Source organism: Balaenoptera musculus, chromosome 10, assembly GCF_009873245.2.
Source record: "Balaenoptera musculus isolate JJ_BM4_2016_0621 chromosome 10, mBalMus1.pri.v3, whole genome shotgun sequence".
In the NCBI taxonomy this organism is placed as follows: Eukaryota; Metazoa; Chordata; class Mammalia; order Artiodactyla; family Balaenopteridae; genus Balaenoptera; species Balaenoptera musculus.
In genome coordinates, this window is record NC_045794.1 from 82975136 (window position 1) to 83000729 (window position 25594).

Genomic DNA, 25594 nt, shown 5'->3' on the forward strand with positions numbered 1-25594 from the left:
ATTCATTTTCTCAAGAGATTCTTTAATCTTCCAATAAATTTGCAGCTTTCACCTACTACAGACATTAATCTTCCTAGAAAATATGAGTAAAACATTTAGAATGGAGGGAGTGTCAAAAGCAAATAACTTGGGAGGGTTTCTCTCTAGAACCCATCCTTGGTAGAACATCACTCAAAGTTTCAATAAGAAGCAGCATTGCTGGTCAACCTTCACTGAATGCTCAATCCCTGGCATGCCTCCATTGAATAGAATCCCAGTAAATACCATACAGGAAAAAGTCTCTTCATCAGAGATTTGTTGTAAACTGCAGCCATATATATATATATATACACACACATATATATATATGTATGTATATGTGTATATATATATATCACATATAGGATTTTTGGAGGAAAAATTTTAAATCAGGATTATTAGGTTTATCTGTAGTAATTAAGAAAAGTAGTATCTACATAAAAGGGTTAAGAAAATAAAACCTACTTTATGACTAAAAGTTTTACCTTCTAAATAGGAATGATTTCTATGGTAAAAATTATTTTCAGTATATGTAAGTCACTTATGAATCAGGAGGTCAGACTGTAAGACAAAGTCCTTCAAACAAAACTCTAAACAAATAGTACAACCTTTAAATTCTACCAGGTACTGACACACAAATGACAAACACTGGGAAATTGAAATTTGTGAAGAGAAAAATTTTTATCACATTTTAAAAGTTCTAGAAAACTCATTACAGTTATTTGTTTTTTCTTATTTGTATGAATTAAAAAATAAAAAGCCACATATCACCAAAATGCAGAGATGGGTATAAGGTCAAATTACTTAACTTGGCCATAAACATACATATTTTCATTTTTATTATTTGGGGGGAAAGTGTCTATCAATATGTGATTATTAAAGAACCTATTAACTCTTATCTATTGATGAAATTTAGAAAATACAAAAAAGTTTTTAAAAAAAGGTTCCTGGAATCCTACAATTTAACTAAAATCACTGTTATCCTTTTGCTTTATTTTCTTTTTTGATTTTTGAATATATATAATTAAAAAATTCAAAACAGATTAATAACTTGCTTTTGTCATAATTAAGAAAATAGCATAAATATGTCTTCTATATTCTAATTTTTTTAAGTTTTAAATCAGTTTACAATATTTCCAATTTCTAACAATTATATTTACTAATAATCTACATAAACCTCAATATAAGATTCATGAATATTTTCTATGGCAATTATATTTTCTTGGTAAGATACTGCCAGGGGGGGAAATAATAAATGCCTTGATCTCTTTTCTCCTTAAAAAATTAAATTAAAACAAAATAATAAAATAACAACAAAATGAAATAAATTGGCTATATAATTTAAAAGCAAGATTTACATCTTTTAAAGAAATTGTTATACAAACCTGCTTTGTGATAAGGATAATAATCTATAGTTAGCTGTGTAAAAGACAGTTGCATAGCCCCTCCAGTAATACGTCTGTTTGACTCTGGGAAAAGAAAAAGATGAAATTGAAAGAGAGACAGAGAAAGAAGTATTAAGCAAATATAAGAAACATTTCACTTACCATACCTGCAGTCCAAGCAGTGATAACTGTCTCTCTGTTACCAAGGTTAATACAATAAGGATTTTAAGAAATGCAATCCAGGGACTTCCCTGGTGGTCCAGTGGTTAAGAATCCACCTTGCAATGCAAGGGACGCCGGTTCGATACCTGGTCCAGGAACTAGGTTCCCACATGTCGCAGGGCAACTAAGCCCTCATGCCACAACTAGAGAGCCTGTGTGCCACAACTACAGAGCCCATGCGCTCTGGAGCCTGCACGCCACAACTAGAGAGAAGCCTGTGCACCACAACGAAAGATCCTGCGTGCCACGCTAAGACCCAATGCAGACAATAAATAAATAAATAAATATTTTTTTAAAAAAGAAAGAAATGCAATTCAATCTAGTAAGTATTTATTGAGCCCCTATCCCCTTCAAGGTACTAAGCTAAAAGGTGAGGATACAAGAATAGCAGAACTTTTATATTTACAGACCTAACCATATGCCAAACATTGTTTTAAATTTTTTAAGTGTACTTATTCATTTGCTCTTCATGGCAACCCTATGAAATAGATACCATTAATATTATGCCTATTTTCTAGATAAGAAAATTAAGTCAATAGGCCAAGGTCATACAATCAGTTAGTGTAGAGCTGGTTTTGAAACCAGGAAATCCTAACCACTACCTTATATCATCCTGCCTCTTGTTGAAGAAGCAATTGAATCTACTAGGTTAGGTAAGTTTTCTAAAGTCACACAGCTATATTAAGATTGGAAGTATCTAAAACTCTGTTTCTGTTTTGTTATGTCTGTTCATTTACTTTGTTTTTTAGATTCCACATATAAGTGAAATCATACAGTATTTGTCAATAGGTGATTGCCAGAGGACAGGGAGATAGGGGAAGAAGAAAAATAGGTGAGGGAGATTAAGTGGTACAAACTTCCAGTTGTGAAATAAATGAGTCATGGGTATGAAATGTACAGTGTGGGGAATATAGTCAATAATTACATAGTATCTTTGAATGGGGACAGATCATAACTAGACTTATCATGGTGATCATTTTGAAATGTATAGAAATAACGAATCACTATGTTGTGTAATAGGAACTAACATAGCGCTGTAGGTCAACTAGACTTCAAAACTCATAGAAAAAGAGATCAGATTTGTGGTTACAAGAGGCAAGGGGTGGGGGAAGGGAGAATGCGATGAAGGCAGTAAAAAGGTACAAACTTTCAGTTATAAGATAAATAAGTACTAGGAATATAATGTACAACATGATAAATATAATTAACACTGCTGTATGTTGTACATGAAAGTTAAGAGAATAAATCCTAAGAGTTCTCATCACAAGGAAAATTTTTTTTTATTTCTTTAATTTTGTATCTATATGAGATGATGATGGTCACTAAACTTACTGTGATAATCATTTCATGATGTATGTAAGTCAAATCATTATGCTGTATGCCTTAAATTTATACAGTGCTGTATGTCAATTATATCTCAATAAAACTAGAAGAAAAAACAAAAATAAAAAATAAAAAGGTAAAAAAGAAATCCGAAGTAGATGAAAAGTCAGTTTAACTCCAACATAAAAATCAAACATTAAAACAGCATAGACAAATCAAATACAAATTAGTATAGAGCTATGTACACACTCTCTATATTAATCTGTTAACTGCAATTTATCTCAACTGGCAGAATTTCTAGTACAGATCTACAGTTCCTTATTTAAAACCCTTGGAGCCAAATGTTTCAGAATTCAGAACTGTTTTAGATCTTATTAAAGTAATGTACGTATATCTGTGTATACATACATATATATGTATGTATATAAACACAAAACTGCCAGCAGGTTCTGAGGCAGCACTAAGTAACAAAAGATAGTAATTCTGCAGCAAAACTCAAGTATTTACACTAAGTGGGTATAAGAAAGATGATAAATAGCAACGTGCTCATTTAGATGAAGTTTTGCCAGCAAATGAATTCTTTACAAACTTGTGAAAAAGCATTTCAGACCCTTCTGGATTTTAGAATAGCAGAGAACTGATTACAGATCTTTAAGATGAGGAAGCTATTTTGGTGGAGGGGTTTTCTCCTTAAATAACATCATTTAGCTTATTCTATGAGGGAATATAGAGGGAGGAACGTAAAAGAGCTGAGAAAACACTTTTTTCTGTTTTTTTGCTGATGACTTAACCTTGACCCCTCATTTTGTTATTTTGGTTTGTTTTAACTTTTTCTGATTTTCCTTTCAAATCACTAAAGCAGAACATGCCAACTACAAGCCAAATGACACAAAAGGTAGACAAACAAAAGACAGCAAATCTCTCTCCAAACTCCAAATCTTCCTTACCTTTTCTGCTCCACCCTTTTATCTGGTAGCTGATATCTGGCTGCCCTTTCTGAAAAGGCAAGGTAACTTCTATTGCTAAGTATAGGAGCAATAGAAGTTACAGGGGTTGGTCTCAATATTCACTCTCTCAGCTTTAAAAATTCAAAGCAACAACTTTCAAAGACATAGATTCTGATTCAGGTCTGAGGCCCCACGTTGGATGTCTCCATTTAAAAAAGATTCTCGGGCTTCCCTGGTGGCGCAGTGGTTGAGAATCTGCCTGCCAATGCAGGGGACATGGGTTCGAGCCCTGGTCTGGGAAGATCCCACATGCCACAGAGCAGCTGGGCCCGTGAGCCACAGCTACTGAGCCTGCGCGTCTGGAGCCTGTGCTCCGCAACAAGAGAGGCCGCAATAGTGAGAGGGCCGCGCACCGCGATGAAGAGTGACCCCCGCTTGCCGCAACTGGACAAAGCCCTCGCACAGAAACGAAGACCCAACACAGCCAAAACTAAATAAATATTTTTTAAAAAATTTAAAAAAAAAAGATTCTCAGCTTGATTCTCATGCTCACCAAGGTGTGAGAAACACTGTCCTAGAGGCAGGACTACCTGATGAATCCTTCCAACACTTATGGGCCAGAGACACTCTCTGGAGGAGAAACAGAAATGCCCAGCACCTAGAGTATGGAACCACAGATTTTCCAAGTGACCAAGAGCAGCTCCCTGTTAACCCCATTACCTGTGTTTACTAAATAGGGAAAAAGAAGAGAAGCAAAAGCTAAAAGGAAAGAAAAAACCTTCCTAACTGGGATTTAGCTTCCTGACCAAATTTAGGGAGGATCTGGAGTAAGGAGACACAAGAAATGTTAAACAGCCACATAGTTGTGTTTATATGCCCACAGGGTCAGAAAAATGTAGGTAAACCATCATGCTGAAAATACATGTGCATCGCTTTTCGGCCTTTTGGCTAAGATCAAGTGAAAATACATGTGCAAATAATTATGAATTGAGTGTGGACTAAAATTTAATTTACAGACAATTTCAAAATTATGAAAAAGTTAATTCCAAGGCAAGTCTAATTTTTCATCAACCTCTAAGGATGTCAGTCGTGAAAAAAAAATTAATTTTACCATTAGCATTGACAGCTAACAATTAATTATGTTGAGGTACTAACTATTAAAGCAAAATAAAATTTTATACCAATATACAATGCTTAAAATTACACCTTTCATCTACATACCTCAATGAATGATAAAATTATGACTAGTTATCTTAAGAGTACAGACTACATATTGCATACAATAAACAATCCAGATGTGTAGTAAATTCTAGAAAAACCAAAAATAGTTTCAAATAGCAGCTTTTATTATTTATTACCTTTTTCTTTAGCATGAATATCATCACATATGTGTAGATCGAGATGAGAAATCACTAAATGATGGGAGGTTTCTTTAACATCAAAGTCATTGAATAGTTTCACAATTGCATCATTTAGATCAGGAGCATTTGAAGTCTGTGGTGTCTTCACTTGCTGGGTAGATGGGGCTACTGTAGAGCTCTAAAAGATTCAAAACTGCCTTAGCACTGCAAGTTAAATATTTGACATTCCCCACTCAAAAAAACTTAAATATTTTTAGTAATAAAGTCATAAAAAAAAAGCAAATACATTTTCTTTTGTAACAGTAACTCAGTTTACTAAAATATTTTCTGAATTATGTAGGAATAAAACTAAAACCTAAAAACGGGAGAACTGTAAATAGTTTGAATATGAACCCAATATGTTTTAGTAAATATTTGAATAGCTATATTTATAGCCCTTCCTGTTTTAGAAAATATATTTTTAACTATTAAAGGCAGCTTACTTAAATATTATTAGTTTTATATATTGAAAAAGAAAACAAATGTGAGCCCTGTATACAACAGCTATATACACTATTGTATGTCCTGTAGAAATAAATCATTACTTTGTAAAAGCATTTGTGATATTATTTAGTACTATACGTGCTCTCATGCCTCTTAAGAGGTGTGGTATGTGCTCTGAACTTGGATATCTGAAGAAGCCAGAAAGCAGAAAAGATTCATAACAGATTGTGAGTTCACATTCTTTTCTCCCCAAAGAGAAAAAACAGAATACTGTTGAAGTATAAAGACATCTGTGAACCTCCAACAGCCTAAAATAACTCTGCATACATAAGAATACTGTGAGATGATATATACATGTTAGCCATAGAACTATACATGAAACTCTGGTAACAATTAACAAAATGAAAACCAGATTTTTTATTAAAAATATTTTAAAATTTTCTAATTAAGAACAGTTTATTAAAAGTATAGTTATTTACAGAAAATTAAAGTACTATATACATATAGCTTGTATACAATATACATATTCTTAATAGTAAGAACTATGGTCATACTGTAAAAGAATTTCAAAGTGTACTTGGTAAATGAGAATCTCTCAATGAAAATGATTGGGGCCCACAGTATTTAAAGAAAAGCAAAGATGAAATATAGTTGTGAAGGCTTAAATTCTAGGGGCTCAAGTAAGCTTTTTTACTAATTAACTGTTAAACTGATTTCCATCAGAAAAATCACTTTTTCTTATGTTTTCCCCCATCTACTTTCAAAGTCTTACAGACTATTATTTATGTCTATGATGGTACTGTTTTGAAAGAAAACACTCTCCTGTATTTCTTTAATCATGTATCCTCTTTTTCATCAAGACAAATACTGATACAAATAAAAACATAAGCATTAACCTCCCTACAAACACGTTTCTTCATACTGAGGTAATTTAGGTTTTTGGATGCCATTTGTGGGGGGAAAAGTGGGCCACTATAAACTCTTTTGCCTCATGAATAATCTTAAAAAACTCTTAATTTTCAAGTTTGTAAAGCTCTCAAGTTATAAAGTTGAGCAAAGGAAAACTGTCACCTACTTCACTCTCTAATGCACTCTCTTGGTACCTCAAGTGATCAGGACATTCTGTATGATAACTAAAGTAGTGACGTGACAACTACTACCCAAGAAAGAAACTCCACAGTAATGTGAATGGTTAAGTACATCTACTATAAAATATTATGGTGTGACAAAAAATACTAATTACAAATACTAATGACATGGAAGAAAACTATAGCCATTTGCTACTACATCCTTACTAAAACTAGGGAAAAATGCAGATGCTTAGGCAAAAAATCTGTAAGGAAATACCCCAAAATGCTAACACTGGTTTTGTTATGGTGGTAGGATTACAGAATTTTGTCCTTGTTTCTAGTTTCCTAATCTGTATCTTTATCTAGCTTCCTAATCTACATTCTATTTTATATAAACATATCCACATATTGCACAAGTAAGAGCTACAGTAACATCAACACATTGTCTATTGGTCTTTAATTTCAATTACCATCTCTGTTAATGACATCCTAAGCTACATAAATCCTTATTGCAAGCCTTAACAGACTAGTGTTTATGTCTATGATGGTAATATTGTAAAATATTATCTCCTGTACTTCTTTAATTATTTTTCCCACTCCAAAATGGAACTCATTATTACCTTTTCTCAGCCTTACCTCCCCTAATCAAACCTGCTTCCTTCTGCATTTACTCTATTGGCTAATGGAATTACCAATTATTTGAAAAGTTCTCAACTCTTCTGTCTTCTTTATCCTCAACTGGTGAAAGACTCAGATATCTCTCCCCAATTTGGCTTGTTTTTTCTTCTTTCAAACCATTACCAGAGGTCCAAGTCCACCCCTCCCCTAGAATCACAATCTTCCTACTCTTCAGTCTACCCTCTATAATACCACTATGTCATACTTGACTTTTGTTTCCTATTTAAAAACTTCCACTGGCTTCTGCATGCCTATAGGAAAAGTAAACATATAATGCTCATCATGTCTAGTTGCCACTTACTTCTGCTTAAACTCAGGCTACCTGCCTAGGAAGACTCTATTCTATGCTATGGTCCAGTATTCTGTTCATCAAACTTTTAAAATTAGGTTCCCTTGAAGAATTATGAAGACATCTTATTGGATAAATATTAATTATTGGTAGAATGATACAGGGTTCACCATCAATTCTCTGTTTGTTTTTATCGTTTAAAGCTCTGGGAAACTTTGTTCACATAAATAAGTAGATTAGAATGAAATGAATTTTGTTTTAGCAATGTGACACGATTCTTTGAACTCTTTCAAGTTACATGCCAGGATTCACAAAGTGATCTATTGCAAAAAATTATTTTTAATAGTCTAGCAGCTGACATTTATTAAACTTCCTTCAACTGTGTTGAAAGCAAGGAAGTGGGAATCACCTAATTTGTTAGTCTGTCATGGGTCATTCACTTCCAACATGGACAGCAATATTTCAAATTGCCTGTCTTATTTTCCAGAAGTTTTTGAGTTAAAACCCTCCCTTCCCCACCCCCCACCCCCAACAAATCCATCAGAGTAAGAAAGAGGATGAGTAAGAAGAACGCCTTTCATTTGTAAAGTAGGATACTAGGATACGAGTAATTATGGAAAGGGAGAACCAGTCTGACATCTTAATACAAGAACATTCTCACGTAGCCCAAATTTAAGAAAGAGTACAAATCAAAATGGAAGATGTGAAACAAATTCTTTAAAACTTGGAAAGTTGTCATATATTCACAAGGCATGTGTACCTCACTCTCAGAAATAATGCTCTAGGAACACCAAACCCCTTATCTTTATCAGAAAATACCGTGCTCTTTAACACCATCATACTTTGGCAGATTCTATTTCCTCATCCAAAATACCCTTTCCCTCACCTGGAAACTTCTACTCGTTTTTAAGACTTAATTTCATTACCCTCTTTGTGAAACCTTTCCAAACTCCCCAAGCAGTTGATTAAAACTTCTCTGTGCTTCTCTAATCTCCTCATCCCCATTTTTAATTCTGCACTCTAGCATTTATGTTGAACAGCAATGATTTGTTTTATATTTGATTCCCTATTACACTGAGATCCTTGAGGGCAGGATCAGACAATATTTATTTTTACATCCACAGCATGTAGCCCTGCACCTTATGACAAAGCAGACAGGCAGTAATCAATGTCAATTTGATAGTCACAGGAAAGCCCATGCACCAGCCAGATCACCAACAAGCTATATATCTAAGATGTAATTACTCTGTTTCTAATGAAATAATTCATAGAAGTATGATTTCACAATACCCTTTAAGTCTTTATTGGATAGATATAAAAAGTCAATGGTACTTATAAAATTATCAAAAGATGCTACATTTGGGATTTTCAATGTCCCTTCTACAAAAATCTTCATGTCAAATTCTCAGAATTTACTACTAGGAAAGATTAGAAAACCTTTTTCTTTTAAGAAAAAACTAGTAATGCGTCTGATTTTAAGAAAGTGATCAATAAATAGCTTCCCACATTTTCGTCCCAGCCATCAGACAATTCTAACAGTTTTGTGTTCAACTTCAGCAATTCCCTAGGGCTTTAGTTTCCTATTTTAATATTAATCCTTACATTCTTTCCCTTGACTATAATTACTCAGGTTTTTTCCTTTTGCACTTACTTTAGTAATTTTTAAATTGTATTTTTTTAACTTCCTGAAAAGAAGTATTTATAACATTAAAATACTTTTATGTTATCAGTAACTCTGATGCCAAGCACAGACCTCCAAACAAGGTAAGCACTATATAGATAGAAATACATTTAATATATGCTTTCATATAGATACCATGTAGGTAAAATTAATATAGTAAGATATATAAGAAGATTCCTGGACTCAAAGTATTATAAACTATTTTGCATAAAGAAAACAACCAACCATTCTGATTTTTAAACCATTTACATGTAAAGTGAAGTGTTTTTCCTATTAACATATGATAGCATACCTGTGTAGGTTCAGGAGCCATACTCTTCCTTTGTTCTGTTGATTTTTCTATTGCTTCACTAAGAGATTTTGCATATTGTACCATAGCCTTCAACTGGGAATCCGTTAAAACCCATAATAAGTCATCCAGCATTAGAACTAACTTTGTTGCAATGACATTGCAGTCCTTTAACTGTCAGGAAAAAATGATTCATAAAATTAAGCCAAGTAATTAAACTTATAATGCACTTGTATCTTTTAAAAATTTAAAATTTTTCAGTGGTTTAAATATGGATCCTTCCTTATTCACCAAATATTTATTGAGTTCCTATAATATGGAAGGAATACCTCCTAGTATGGGAGATACAGCGGTAAAAAAGACTGACAGATTCCTGTACTTTAACAGGAACAAGTTATATAGGTACAAGTATTTATATAATTTAATTTTTCATTTATAGCTAATAAATCATGTAATTACCTATGTTAATTCAACCCCAGTTGACCCTTGAACAATACGGGGGTTAATGCATATAACTTATAGTCCGCCCTCTGTATCCAAGGTTCCTCCACATCCACAGATTCAACCAACCTCAGACCATGTAGTACTGTAGTATTTACTATTGAAAAATATCCACATATAAGTGGACCCATGCAGTTCAAACCTGTGTTGTTCAAGGGTCAACTGTAATTCTAGTAGAAAAAGGGGCATTAAAATTAATTAAAGGGACTTCCCTGGTGGTCCAGTGGTAAAGAATCTGCCTTACAATGAAGGGGATGCTGGTTCGATCCCTGGGTGGGGAACTAAGATCCTACATGCATGGGGCAACTAAGCCCACGCACCACAACTACCGGGCTCGCACGTCTCAACTAGAGCCCACGTGCCACAAACTACAGAGCCCACGTGCTCTGGAACTCACAGGCCACAAATACAGAGCCCACGCACCTTGGAGCCTGCGCGCCACAACTAGAGAAGAGAAAACCCGCACATCACAACTAGAGAGAAGCCTGTGCGCCGCAACGAAAGATCCCACATGCCTCAACTAAGACCCGATGCAGCCAGAAATAAATAAATAATAAATAAATAAATCTTAAAAAAAATTTAATTAAAAACTGAAATGCTATTTTAACCACATTTCACATTTTAGAATATCTGTATTAAGTGTCATACTCTGAAAAATTCTTTTCAATTTAATTTAGTACAGTGATTTGTGTCTAGTACTAGAAAACATATTGCTGAGATTTTAACTGAGCCAAGTTTTTAAAAAAGTCATTACTCCCCCTCATTAAATTTCATCACAATCCACAGTGGACTCTCAAATACTGACATCCTTAAGTAGCTATCTTCCCTATTTATCTAAATTACCAGTCGTACCTTAACCTTCTAAAACTAGTCGTTTTGGTTACTAATAGTGAAGACTTTACCGTTTACCCACTCCTGAGCAAGATTCAATACGGAGAAATAAAATTATAAAACAGTTAATGTTCAATAAATATTTGGTAACTGAGAAATCTATTCAATTTATCAAAAATAAAAATCTGCGGGCTTCCCTGGTGGCACAGTGGTTAAGAATCTGCCTGCCAATGTAGGGGACATGGGTTCGAGCCCTGGTCTGGGAAGAGCCCACATGCCATGGAGCAACTAAGCCCGTGTGCCACAACTACTGAAGCCTGTGCGCCTAGAGCCCATGCTCTGCAACAAGAGAAACCACCGCAATGAGAAGCCCGCGCACCGCAACGAAGAGTAGCGCCCCACTCGCGGCAACTGGAGAAAGCCCACGTGCAGCAACGAAGACCCAACGCAGCTAAAAATAAATAAATTAAATAAATAATTTTTTTAAAAAGACCCTATTTCCAAATAAAGTCACATTAAAAAAAATCTAAATATTAAACTTAGAAACCTGAAAAATGTTATCATTACACTAGATTTCTTCAAATATTGCTTGAGGCACTATATTTCCTTTTATTTTGCACTGTTTTAACATGCCAATATTTCAGCTAAAAAATAATTTTAAATTTCCCATCAATTCTAATAGTTATCACATAAATCAAAAAGGTAACCCTGTTGACTTACTCTTCTTTTAAGTGTGACTCTGATTTTTGATTGATTGGTTATTAATCGAACAGGAGCACACATAATTTCAAGATGTGAGCTTTGGGTAGCATCTGCCTCTATTCGAATCATCTGCCAATTTATTTCCTTAAAGGTCAAAACCTAAAGAGAATATAGAGATTAGCTTCACTTACACAAAACAGAATAAGAAAAATGTAGATTTGTAAAAACAAAAAAAAAGTTATTATAAAAATGTATCTCTTCACTAATTTTCATATGACATTCTAGATCTATCCACTATGCTTTAATTTTTTTTAATTGTAGAATTCCAAATTCAGTAACACATCTTCATAATTATATTCATCATCTGTAAAGCTGTTAACAGTTTTATTCTAAGTAATTTAATTTTAATATAAAGCACAAAGAACATTTGAATTATGTAACCAAGAAGAATTTAAAAAACATATTTTAGTTATGTAAATTTAAAATTCAATTCTGAGAAGCTAAGAAGTTAAAATAGGACTCATTAACTCTGTAAGTTGAAAGATTACAGTAAAAACAATAAAATATGCACATTATATAATTAAATAATTAAAAGTAGTACAGAGAAAAGTATAAAGGGCAAAAGTAAATCTAGTAGTATGTGAATATAGGCAACCATAAAAAGTAATTATTTTAAATATACTTTTTTAAAATTTATTTATTAAAAAAAAATTTTTTTTTAACATCTTTATTGGAGAGAGTGGCATGGACATATATACACTACCAAATGTAAAACCGATAGCTACTGGGAAGCAGCCGCATAGCACAGGGAGATCAGCTTGGTGCTTTGTGACCACCTAGAGGGGTGGGATAGGGAGGGTGGGAGGGAGACCCAAGAGGGAGGAGATATGGGGATATATGTATATGTATAGCTGATTTACTTTGTTATAAAGCAGAAACTAACACACCATTGTAAATATACTTTTGTATTAATCAATGACTAAAACATTTTTTAAACAAAGAAAGAAAAGGAAAAAATCTTTACCTCTCCTCTCTGTGGATCTTGAATACGAGCAAATCTTAAATCTCCATGTTCCCAGTTCGCATTTACACTATAGATCCGTAGCTGGGAAAGTTCAAAGGATGCATTGAAGGCTTTTGCTCCAATGCGGATGACAATGGAATTTACAGAAACAGTAATTCCCTCAACTACTTTTTCAGCAAAGCCGTATTCACTGGGAAAACAAAGCAGAACAAAATATAATGCACTAAAACCAAAATAAAATCATTAGAAGTGAAAAGGTTTTGTTAATATTCTCACACAAGTACACAAACTGCCATAATAGTATTCATTTTTGTTTAACAAAACACATTTTGGTTAAAACAATAATCTAGTCTGGTTACATGTAAGTTACAAAAAAATGTTCTTCTCAAAATGATAAAAGGTTTTTAAAATTGGAAGTTACTCTCTAAATTATTATAATCACCTTCCAAAGTTGCCTATTCTCAAAAAGCATTAGTGCACACACTGGCATCAATGAAGTAAGTAAGAGGGCTAAATTCTTAACACAAAGAAGGTTGCAGAGGCCAAGTGGAATCTCATAATTTAGAAATAAGGTCAGAAAAAGTTCACATTCTCTAATTCAATTCAGCAAATATTGAGCATCTACGATGGGAACGATGCTAGGACATAAAGAAAACCAAGGTAGAGTTGTGGCATTACAGGGTTTGCAAGTTACTTGGGTAGGAAAAAAAACACATATCCTAGCAACTGAAACATGAGGCAGTCTGTAATTAAGTGTTTTTAAAAAGGAATCATCAGTACACTTGGTAGAGGAAGAAACTGTTCATAGTTAATGAGAAATATATCCAGGAAAGAAAGATGAACTTTCCTCAAGGAGGGATGAAAAGGAAGGGAAATCTTAGAATAGGGAAAAGCATGAGCAAAGACATGGAGAATAATAAAGTAAAGGTCACATTTCAAGAATGGTAAGTACAGTATGACTTGAATATAGACTATCAGTATATTTTGACAGGGGGGTGGTGAAAGTTTGCCAAATTGGCACCTTACTTCAATTATGACCATTATTCCTAAATCTATATCACTATCCAGATCTCTTCCTGTAACTTCAGATGGTAAAATTCAAATGTCCACCAGATAGCTCTACCTGGCTGCCTCTCACACATTTCAAAGCCAACATGCATAAAAGTGAGGCCATCATTTTTAATGATCATGCACATTGCTCCTCTATACCTATTGCTATGCTTCTTGATTTACTATCTTAATGAATAAATAAAATTACTCATCTTTTCTAAAATTTAGATGACTTATCTTTTAAATCAGGATATACTTTGTAGGTTACATGTAGATTGCATGAAATAATGCGTATGAACCACATCGCCCATCTCTGGACTCATGATACTGAAAAAGATATAACTGTTATTTATAGTATTATAAATAGCAGTATATTATTATTAATACTATTGGAAGTCTCTGAGCCTCCATTTCATCATTTGTAAAATGAAAATCATACCTATTTCAAAATGTTGCTGTGGTCCTTAAGTGAAATGGTATATGTGTAGTAATTTATACAGTCCTTGGCTTGACTGAGGTAATTTTGTTATAAAAAAAGGTGGTTGTCTACCTGGGGTTTAGAAAATTGAGAACTGAAGAGGAACAGCTCATCAGCATCCTAGGGAGGAGTTGCTGTGATCCTAAGGACAAATACTGGTCACTTAGACAGAAATATTCCTGGAGTTGGAAGAATATTTCTATTAATATTATCTGAGAATACCCTTTGGAATATCCAAATCCATCTACTCTAATCTATGCACATTAAAAAGTGCTACAATTGTATTGGACGATTTACCATCAGAAGGGTGAAGGCTGACTCACTGACTAATGTCTACATGTTTCTGGTTTATGTCATCCATTATAAACTAAATTTCAGTTTACAAATGAGTCTCTTCTGAGTTTGGTTAATCTTCACATAGATGTTTATCTCCTTCTGTGAAGTGATAAAATCAAATTTCTGAACTTACGAAGTTTACTAGACCATCAATCTGTGGGAGCATTGTTAGCCTACAGGTTCTGCACAGAAGGAAGGGCCACCCTGTTAATTGTTAATTTCCCTCTATTTTAATCTCTTAGCTAGAAATAAAATCAAATAGATCAGTGTTTCCTTAAGTTGCATGACTATAAAGAATTGTTGAAAATACATATTCATATTCTTGATAACCATTCTAGACCTGATGAATCATAACTTTAAAAGAGGAGCCTAAACAACTCTGAATTTCATAAGCACCCTAAATGATTGCTACAATTAGTCAAGTCTGGAAAACACAGAAATAGATTAACATACTACCATACAATATAAGGACTACCATCATGTGATTACAAAGCCAAAATTATAAAGCTTGTTGATACCATAAAAACATGAATTGGGAAGAAAACTATCAACTACACTTAGCATACAATAAGAAAATACCTAATTTCTGCCACACCTAATTAAAATAAATCATTTGTTTATAGCAACTTTCCTGATCTTCTTTTGCCCTTTTAATAGTCTTATAAACATCTCAACTTTTTCTCAAATTTTTCTGAGTCTAGCCAATTTTAAGATCAACTGCTCCAACCTACTCTATCTAACCTGAAATCATAATCTAAACTTTAAAATCTCAAATTGCTAGAAAATACATAAACTACAAAGAAGTTCATGTGAAAGCTCTTCTCCCCATCACTATTACATATAGTCCAAATATAAACTGTATATCTGATAAATCTGGCCTTCAGTCAACTCTCAGCAGTGGATGGATCACCATTTGATTCCCACGTGAAAAGCCACTGATCAGACTGTAGGTATTCTCACAGAATGCATTAATAAATGGTGGCTCAACCTTGGTGAAAGAGGAGGAAAATATGAGAGTGCAAGAAAGAGAGTATGTGTGTGTATCTGTATGTGCATGTTCATTCTCAAGAAGAGTTTATCACTGGTTTTATACAGCACCTAGAATACTGTAAATGTTCAGGGCTGCTATGTTGTACAACTTGAGGAGGCACTAATCACATTAAAATCAATGTAAACTTTTTACATGAATAGCTGTACCATCCAAAAATAGTGCAGAAAACCTGTTTTGAGGAAATGATATATAATACAAGATCCAAATTTACTGAAGGCAAAGATAAATAGGCAAGTTTTTGAAGATCTATTTTTTAAGAACTATTCTAACTTCTCAAGGCAGCTTTGTGAAATGCTCCCCATGCTCCTACTTTATTAACATCTGATTTTTATCTATCAAAATTCAATCTGTGTAAAGTGTGAGCATTCTATATTTAATGAATTTTAGAGTAATCCGAAAGGTCTATAATTTTTTAAGGCATCAACTTAACTCTTAAGAGTCATAAAACTTCCACTGATGCATAGAACAAATGTTATACAGAGAATGTATTCAGAGACCAAGTAAGAGACTATCTGGTTTAGAATGCCTAAGCTCTTCTTTCATTTTCTGCTACTGCTCTGCATTTGATTGATCATTAGTATTTAATATAAAGGAAAGCAAGATGAATAAAAGAGGCTAAAAATCAATTCTGCTACTTTTGCAACGTATTTACTGAAACTGTAAAATATTTGATGGGAGAAGTGACTAAAATAGAGACTGAAGTTAGGAAATTTTACTTTATGTCCCATTACTGCAGATAACGGAAAAAAAAATTCCCTTTGCCAGTCATACAGACTAATGGAAATAGCTTACCTTTGTCCTGAAGCAGTTGCAATTGGTGATGGGCCATTTGGGTTTCGTGGTTCTTCACATGTACTCATTTCCATTATTACTTTATCCAAGGACTAATAAAAATATATTAAAAATGTAAACATTAGATATTTTATGTATATTATGTAGATATTCTTTAAGACTATTTTCTCTTTCATTTCTTTAGGAGCAAAGAAAACAGTAAGTAAGCAGAGTCATTTTAAATGTTTCTCTAGAGGTCTAAAAAGAGAAATACTAAAAAAAAAGTGCTTAGTCCTTTCTCAAGGCACTTATTATCTGGTGGAAAAGCTTATTACAGGAGCATAGGAGAAAAAAACTATAAGAAGTAGCCATATACTGCTGAGATCATCAGGTTTTACAGACGTATAATCGCTAATCCCAGAGTGTACTACATTATTAATTGATAAATTAGATTATTTATTAATAAATAGGACTAAACCACCTCTAAAAGCTTAAACCTGAGCTTTAATTAAAACCTGGGCTAAATAAAATAAATAGAACCAATCTAAAACCTGAGATTTAAGATGTGTAACTATGAAAAAATGAAATATGCAAGAAATATGAAAAAGTAAATACTCTCATAGTAAAAAACTTTCTTTCTCAGTCTAAGTTTTTTCTTGAAGGAAGATCAAATGTCCTTAGTAGTCATCACTAACACATCTCCAGTCATTCTTCATTCTCTATTTAATATTGCACTTATTATCTGAAACTGTCTTGTTTACTTGTTCGTTGTCAGTCACCTTGTAAAAATATGTTCTCTCAGGGCAGAGGGGAGGTGCTCAGTAAATATTTGTGGTATGAATGAATCAATAAATGACCAAGTGATCAGTTTTCCTTAAAAAGTGAAGTATATTAAAGAATGTATTATATTAGATCAGTAAAAGCAGAAACACAGAAAGTCTGGACCAAACTTTATTAAAAGAAGAATCCCATAAATAAAGTATAATATACCAATAAAAAGTTAAAAGATGCAATAAAACATACCAACTTACAATATAATATTCTAGACCTGAAAAACTTTAAAGACCCTCTCATTTTAAAGTTCAAACTTCTCATTTAAGGACTGAGAAAACTAAGTACCATCAAAATAGAATGAAAGTTAACTAGCAGAGAAGCCATGAGATTATGTTTCTATGAAACAAAATATTAATATTAGCAGAGTTGTTAGATTATATGCATATATAAATGTTTATTTCTGAAGCAATTCAGAACTTACCAAACAGATGGGATGTGTTTTCAGTTTTGTCCATGGTATCTACAAAAGAAAATTTTTCTTTCTTTAAAATAAATCGATAAAAAAATAATGTAAAACAGTAATCGACACAGATGCTCTCTTAACATAGTGATAGACATACCAAATTATATCAGATGACTTTTTTCTTAAATTGCAAAATAATAAACTGAGCAATTCATTCATACTCTTGAAATCAGCTGCACCTATTTTATATTAAAAAAGACTACTAGCCTTATTTTCTTGGTCATCTTTTTAAATAAAAATTTCGGGTTCTCTTAATATCTTTTGTCCCCAGTTCTGAAAACACATTTTAATTTTGTAGTTGAAGAATTCCCAGCAAAGCATAATCAGTGTTTTGTTCATTTAACAATTTTTTAAATTCTAGAATTCCAACCAATCTCCTTGTAGGTATTCAAGACAAATACAAAAGTGAGACCATTAATGTTAAATGCAAGTAACGTCAAATAAATAATGTTCAAATATATCCTGCACTAAAAATGTCATATTTTTGTAGACATTTGGGTTTATGGAGGATAGAACAAAAATTAAAGGTTACCATCAAAGGATACAGCAACCTTTCCACAATCTTTTCTTTGGAGCCCAATTTTAATTTTATGAAAAGTTAGCATGCAGTATTTCTACTGAGTAGGCTCTCAAACTCTCTAAGTAGGCTCTCAGGCTCTCTAAGTCTAATCTTTAAGAGAAGGAAATGATACGACGTACGATTAGAGCCAAAGATAATAAGAAAGCTTAAGTTTTAATAAGCAGAAATAATATTAAAAGAAAACTTTAGAAACCTCAAAATAAAAAACAAATGAGGAAAAGAGACAGAATTTCAAATAAAAGTATAATGTCCAGAATAAGATAACTTATCAGTCCTTATGTCTTCATTTGAAGTAGTGTTTACTTACTACAAATTTAAATTGTCCCTTTTGACAACAAATCGTGTGAAAAAAATTTTAAATATGTACCAAATTTAACAAATTATTTTATTAATAAAGCATCAACAATTTTATTTAGATATTAATATTAAATTTTAATAAAAATTAAAACCTATAAATTAATAAATATATATTAGCATTCAATTAAATTCAAAAGGCACACATTCATGCAATTATTTATACAAGGTATCTGTCTTTTAAAATTATGTTAATAAAAATGCTTCTTTTCAGAATTACCTAAAACAAAATATTTATTTTAAAAGATAGGGATGAAATAAATAAAATGAAAACAGAAAATGCCTTGCACAGATATCAAAGTCTCACCCTAATTGATGCTTTATTACAAAAAACTTTGTTGATAGCAAGCCATGTTGGCAAATCCAACATATTCTGGAGCACCTCTTCATCCAACTCCAAATTCTTCAGTTCACCTTCTCCTTTAAGGGTACTTAGATTTATCTTGTCAGGAGATAAATTTTTGGTAAATCTGAAAGAGAATATATATTGACATTTATTTTAGTGTTAGTTACTGTACCCCTGAGTTGTTCTTGCAAATATACAGAGCATTAAGAATGTAACAGCAGCACTAAGAAACACAAAACCACAATGATAGGCTCTACTCTAATCCATGTTTTTCAATGTGGTTTTGTTATTATTGTTTTGATCTCCCTTGTCCATAGCTCTCTTACACAAAGTCTACAGTATTTTTGGTACACATTTAAATATCTTATAACCAGATACAACCAAGCTCTAGTTCTTACTGTCTTTCAAATTTATGAATACTTAGTTAGTATCCACTATTTTTCAGGAACTATGCGAGGCTTTGAGCCATCCCCTACAACATTTTGTTCACTTCGCTACAGGCAATATCACAGAAGTGGATATTCCTATTTTGCTAACCAATCTACAAGTAAGGTAAGGAAATGAGGTGGCCCTTTAGAAGTAGTAGCAGCAGCAGCTGCCACCACTGCCATTTGTCATGCCAAGAGCTTAATGAAAGTGCCAAAAGTCACCTAGGAGACTGGACCCTGAATTCTAATTAAAGAACTCAAATTCTCTATAATGATTTAAAAAGAAAAGTTCTTAAACTCAAAAGAAAAGATTGAAAATAATAATAGTTAAAATAACAGTGAACATTTTCCAAGGGTTTATTGGATACCAAGCTCTTCTCTTTGAGTGCATGCGTTACTAATTCTCATGATAACCCATTAGGGTCAATACTATTTTCATTCCCACTTTTTTTTTTTTAATATTTATTTATTTATTTGGCTGCACCGGGTCTTAGTTATGGCAAGCGGGATCTTCATTGCTGCGTGCGGGATCTTTAGTTGCATCGTGCGGGATCTTTTAGTTGCAGTATGCGGGCTCTTAGTTGCAGCATGTGGGATCTAGTTCCCTGACCAGGGATCGAACCTGGGCCCCCTGCGTTGCGAGTGTGGAGTCTTAACTGCCGGACCACCAGGGAAGTCCTTATTCCCACTTTTTACAAGAGTAAATATAAAGAGAAACTAACTTATTTGCCCAATGTCACAACTAATAATGATGATAATAGTAATAATAACAATAAATTACACATGCACTTTAAAGAACTTTCGTATATATTAATTCTTAACACAACCCTACAAAATAAAAAATTGCTAACTTTACCCAGCCTTACTTTTTCAAAAGTGAAACTATTGACAAAGTTAACTACTGGCTAACAAAGGAGTTATTACCCAGTCTTCTACCATTTTTTTGATATTAAATATTAAAGTAACAAAATGTACCGGGTTATTTACATGCCCTACACATCAACAAGAATCAATATGCATATGCTTCTGCACTGACTCTCAACCAGAATTTCTTGAGCCAGATCTTATCTGGATTCATATCTTCTCACAAAATGTCAACACATTGACTTTGTCAAGATAAAGTTCATATTTAACCCATATTTGACCAAAGATGCTGAGTTGTTTCACACTTACCACCAATCATGTTTCATTTAATAATATGAAGTTTCCTGGGAGGCTGCCATTTCTAATCATATAGGAATGACCTGCCACCGCCTCAAGGCAGAATATTAGTGCAGAAGGGAGCATTCAGTAAGTACTTATTGAGGATTCACTATTCCGACACATACACTGGCAAGCAGTATACTGAAGGTTTTTGCCTTTCTGAAATGTTCAGTTTAGTTGGTGAAGAGTGAATACAGTAGGGGTTCTTAATCCAGATCTTCATTGAAATAGGGACTTTTGAGCTGATATCTAAAGGATGAGTAATAGAAGTTAACTAGGCAAGGAAAAGAAGGGGGCAGGAAAGAAAGCGTATTCCAAGTAGAGGGAATAAAACATATAAAGGTTCTGAGGCAGGAGGGAGCATGGTATAAAGTGGAAGTGAAAAAAGATCAGCATCTGGAATGTAGCAAGAGAGCCAAGGGAGCAGTAGATAACACTGGAAGGACAAAGAGAGGACTGATTACACAAGGCCTTGACTATTTTATTCATTCATTCATTCATTCAATAAATTTTAACTGATATCTATAATTTAAAAGGCACTAGGCAGGGTGGGCTTCCCTGGTGGCACAGTGGTTAAGAATCCACCTGCCAGTGCAGGGGACTCGGGTTCGATCCCTGGTCCGGGAAGATCCCACATGCCGCAGAGCAACGAAGCCCGTGTGCCACAACTACTGAGCCTGCGCTCTAGAGCCCACAAGCCACAGCTACTGAGCCCACGTGCCTAGAGCCTGTGCTCCGCAACAAGAGAAGCCACCGCAAAGAGAAGCCCGCACACCGCAACGAAGAGTAGCCCCCGCTCACCACAACTAGAGAAAGCCCGCGCGCAGCAATGAAGACCCAATGGAGCCAAAAATAAATAAATAAATAAAATAATTTTTTTAAATAAATAGATAAATAAAAGGCACTGGGGATTTGACAATAAACAAAATAGATAAAAATCTCTTCCTTCATGGAGCTTAACTGGGGGGTGGAACACAGAGAATTAAGAAATAAGTTAAACATATAATAAGTCAGATTCAAAGTGAAGAGGTACTTCTTATAGTTGAAATAAGAAATACAAATTTGAGTATATTATTTAACCTCACAAATGTAAGCAATGGAAAAGCTAACAATAGTGATATAATTTATTAGGTATTGTAGGTCGGGAAAATTTGGAGTGGTTAATTTAGTAAAATCCTTACCTATCTTGGCAGAAAGTGAGTATGCAAGATCTAACACTGATACATCTAGAATGAACAGCATAAACATATAATTTAGAGCTAGTAGGGTAACAATGAGGTAAATGCGACTGCCACTGGGGAACAAGATTGGAGGGATCAGGAAAGGATGGGTTGGAGGCTTGTTGCTTTTTGTGTTCAGCCCGCTTGAATTCATTCATTCATTTATATAACAAATATTTGTTGTGTGCCAAAAATGTGCCAGACACATAAATGAAACAGATGAGTGGGGGAAACAGGGTATTTTCTAACACAACAATGCCAAAATTTGAAACTGAATATTAGGCAGCCTTGTTCTTAAAATTTTTTATTAGGCAATTGAGGCCAACATTTTGCTCCCCTCTTCTCTTACCCTTCCTCTTACATTGTCATTCTGTAACACAAACTTTTCAGTCAGCTGGTGGCCACACCCAGTCTTGTTTTTTGGTGTTGTGGGGAACTTATGAATGGGGCAGTAAAGGAGAACTCTTACCTGTCCTACCTTTCCCCTCCAATGGCATGGCTAGGAGAGGCCCCAGGATTTCTGTGGAGGGGATTTGTGGTTGTGGAGTTCCAGGTAGCTATGAGACACTGCAGTGAGCTGAAGCAGCAAGGATGATAAGCACACTGAGCAGACTACTTTGGAGCCGGAATGAGAAAAGCTGTCTCTTCTGTATATATGCAGGTACCAGAGTAGTGCATACAGAACCACCTGGGAGCACTTAAAACACTCAATGCCCAGGCACAACCCTCTCCCTTCCCACCCTCACCACTACCAATTAAATTTAAAAGTCTCTGGCAAAGGGACCTCAGGCACATGATTTAAATCATTAACATACAGTTCATAAGCGATTTCTGCACAAATGACTGAGTTAAAAAATTAGAGCTTCAAACCACTTTTCATTCTGATATTCATAATATAAAGTCCAAGAAAGAACAACACTCACTTCCTTGGCCTTATAATACATAGTTATAGTGTAAATAGAAAATGTATGGCTTTTATTTCATTAATAAGGTTAATTCTGTGGTCAAAAGGCCCCCAGCCACCAGCAAACATACTAGTTTACAGTTCTAATCTCACCTCTTACCCTCAGTGTCCCCATGCTGTTCTCCAAACATACCAGGCAAGCTCTCTTCCTTAGTATTTTTCACTGGCTGCTCCTACTGCCTGCAACACTATTTCCACCATATCCATAAGGCTAAGTCCCTCACCACCTTAGAGTCTACTCAAATATTACCTCCTCAATGAGGCTGCTGATGAAACAAAATTATTTTAAGGCAGGAAAAAAAATCTAACGTGAAATTTTCTCTGCTGTTTGAGCCACACAATGCACACTTCTCCTTAGTGTGCATTGTGCATCTGCATTATACATTAACTAGATTCCCTAAGAAGATGCAGGAATGCCTGCACACACACACACACACACACACACACACACACACACATCAATTTCCTGTTGGCACCAGCAAGGAAATTCCTTAGGAGATAGCATTCCCTCCTTAATCATGTAAGGGGTTATGATGACCCACTACTCACTTTGTTGAACTATGTAAACTGTCAATGTCACCTTGATGTTTAACCCTTTGATGTATAACCCTTTGTCTCAAAAACTTATATAACTGTGCTTTGACTTCTAATGGGCAGAACGGTCCTCAGAGCTTTCTGAAAGACTATCTCCCTAGTTATAATTTTCAGATTGGCTTGAATAAAATTTTCCATTTCTTTCTTAAAAAAAAAAATTGTCAGATTCTGATAACTATGGAAAAAACAAAGCAAAAGTAAGATAGGAGGTGCAAGCAGAGGACCTTTTAATTTTTAAAAGAGTAGACAGGAAAAGCCTCATTAAAAAGATGACATTTGGGCAAAGATCTGAAGAAAGCCAAGGAGCTAGCTATGCAAATATCTGGAGGAAGAATGCTCTAGGCAGAGGAAAAGCTAAGGGCAAAAACTGAGGTAGGAACATGCTTGGCAGGTCTGAGGAATAGCAAGAAGGCCAATGTGAGTGGAGGAAATGAACAAAGGCAAAAATGAAAGGAGATGAGATTAGAGAAATAACAAGGGCCAGATCATGTGAGGCCTTTTAAGCCACTCTAAGGACTCTCTGGCTTTTACTCTGAGTAAAAATGAGAGTGATTGGAGATGGTTTTTGACAGGAACAGGGATTTTTAAAGGATCGCTCTATTGAGAACAGATGAAAGAAGGACAGGGACAGAAGCAGGGAGCCCAGACAGAAGGTTACTGCAATACGACAGGTAAGAGAAGATGCTGCCTTGGACCAAGATGGAAGAGTAGCAAGTGGCGAGAAGGGAACAATTCTAAACATATTCTGAAGGTAAAGGCAACGGGATTTGATAATACAGATTGAAGTCAAGGATGGCTCCAAGGTTTTTGATCTAAGCAAACAGAAGGATAGAACCACCATTTATTGGGGTAAAGAGACAGAGGGAGAAATAAGCTTGGGATTAAGGATCAGAATTTAGGCTTGGAATAGTTTAATTAAGAGATGCTTATTAGATATCCAAGAGGAGACACCAATTAGGTAGCTGGATATTCAAATCTCATTCAGTAGTTGCAGATACAAATTTAATAATCACCAATGTTATATATGGTATTTACAATTGCAAGATGGAGACAAAAAATGAAATGGCTCAAGGACTGTGGTCAAGGACCACTAAGAGGCCAAGTAACCAATAAAGGAGATTAAGAAGGAAGGACCAGTGAGGTAGGAGAGAAATCGTTTTTGTTTTTTTCCTTTTTTGGGTGAGAGAAAATTCAGCAGGCTTGTATGTTGACGACCATGATGCAGAGAAAAGAAAACTACTGATGGACAGACAACGGGTGGAATAAAATCCTTGATTAGAAGACAGCACATAGAGTACACAAGAAGAGGGATTGGCTTTGAACAGTTTTGATTTTGGAAAGCATATTAATACTCTATATATGCAAAAAATAAAATAAGAAAAGAATGTGAAGAGGGGAAATACCTAAAACTGAAAGCGACCTGAAACGAATGAACCTAATTGTATTAAAAAATACTGTAACCATATTCAAGGGGAAGATAGGAGGAAAGGACAGAGGGACAGAGGGACAAAAACTAATCTGATTAACTCATGAATACAACATTTGACTATATATCCTTGGTGTTGGGCAAGGAGGGGTGATTAGTGGAGAAATCAGGCAACATCTTAATGGGATATGGTACAAGAATGTTCACCTCAATGATATTTACAAAAGGAAAAAAGTGAAAGCACCTAAATGTCCATAATAATCCCTTTAATTATGATACATTATGCCTACATATATATCAAGCAATACGTGTTTAGAATTATATAAAGAAATGGTTATACTATAGTGCCTGGTGAAAATTCAAGGTTCAAAATTATATACTGTGATTTCAATTATGCAAAAGTGGAAGATGGAAAGATTAAAATGTTATTCACAAGAAATTCTATCTTCAATTTAGTTCATACCAAAGGGACAACATGTGCAAGGAACATGGACCTTAATTAAAGTCAGACAAACAAATCTGAATTCTAGTTTAGCCACCTACTGTGACACCCCTCTGCCTCAATTTCCTCATCTGTAAAATGGAGAAAATAATACCAACTCAAAAAATTTTAGTGAGGATTAAAGATAATATGTAAAGTATCTGATACAAAACAGATAATTAAGAGTTCTCTTTCTCCTGACCTGCTTTTT

At 34.2% G+C, this 25594-nt stretch overlaps 1 protein-coding gene across 1 annotated transcript in view; it reads right to left on the minus strand.

The window, feature by feature from the left end:
- Positions 1-25594, minus strand: part of UHRF1BP1L (UHRF1 binding protein 1 like) — a 91612-nt gene that overhangs the window by 35028 nt on the left and 30990 nt on the right. The window contains 8 exon segments of the mRNA XM_036865235.1: positions 1404-1487; positions 5254-5434; positions 9750-9920; positions 11799-11939; positions 12805-12994; positions 16512-16603; positions 17746-17784; positions 19029-19191. Coding sequence (XP_036721130.1) covers positions 1404-1487; positions 5254-5434; positions 9750-9920; positions 11799-11939; positions 12805-12994; positions 16512-16603; positions 17746-17784; positions 19029-19191 — 1061 coding nt within the window.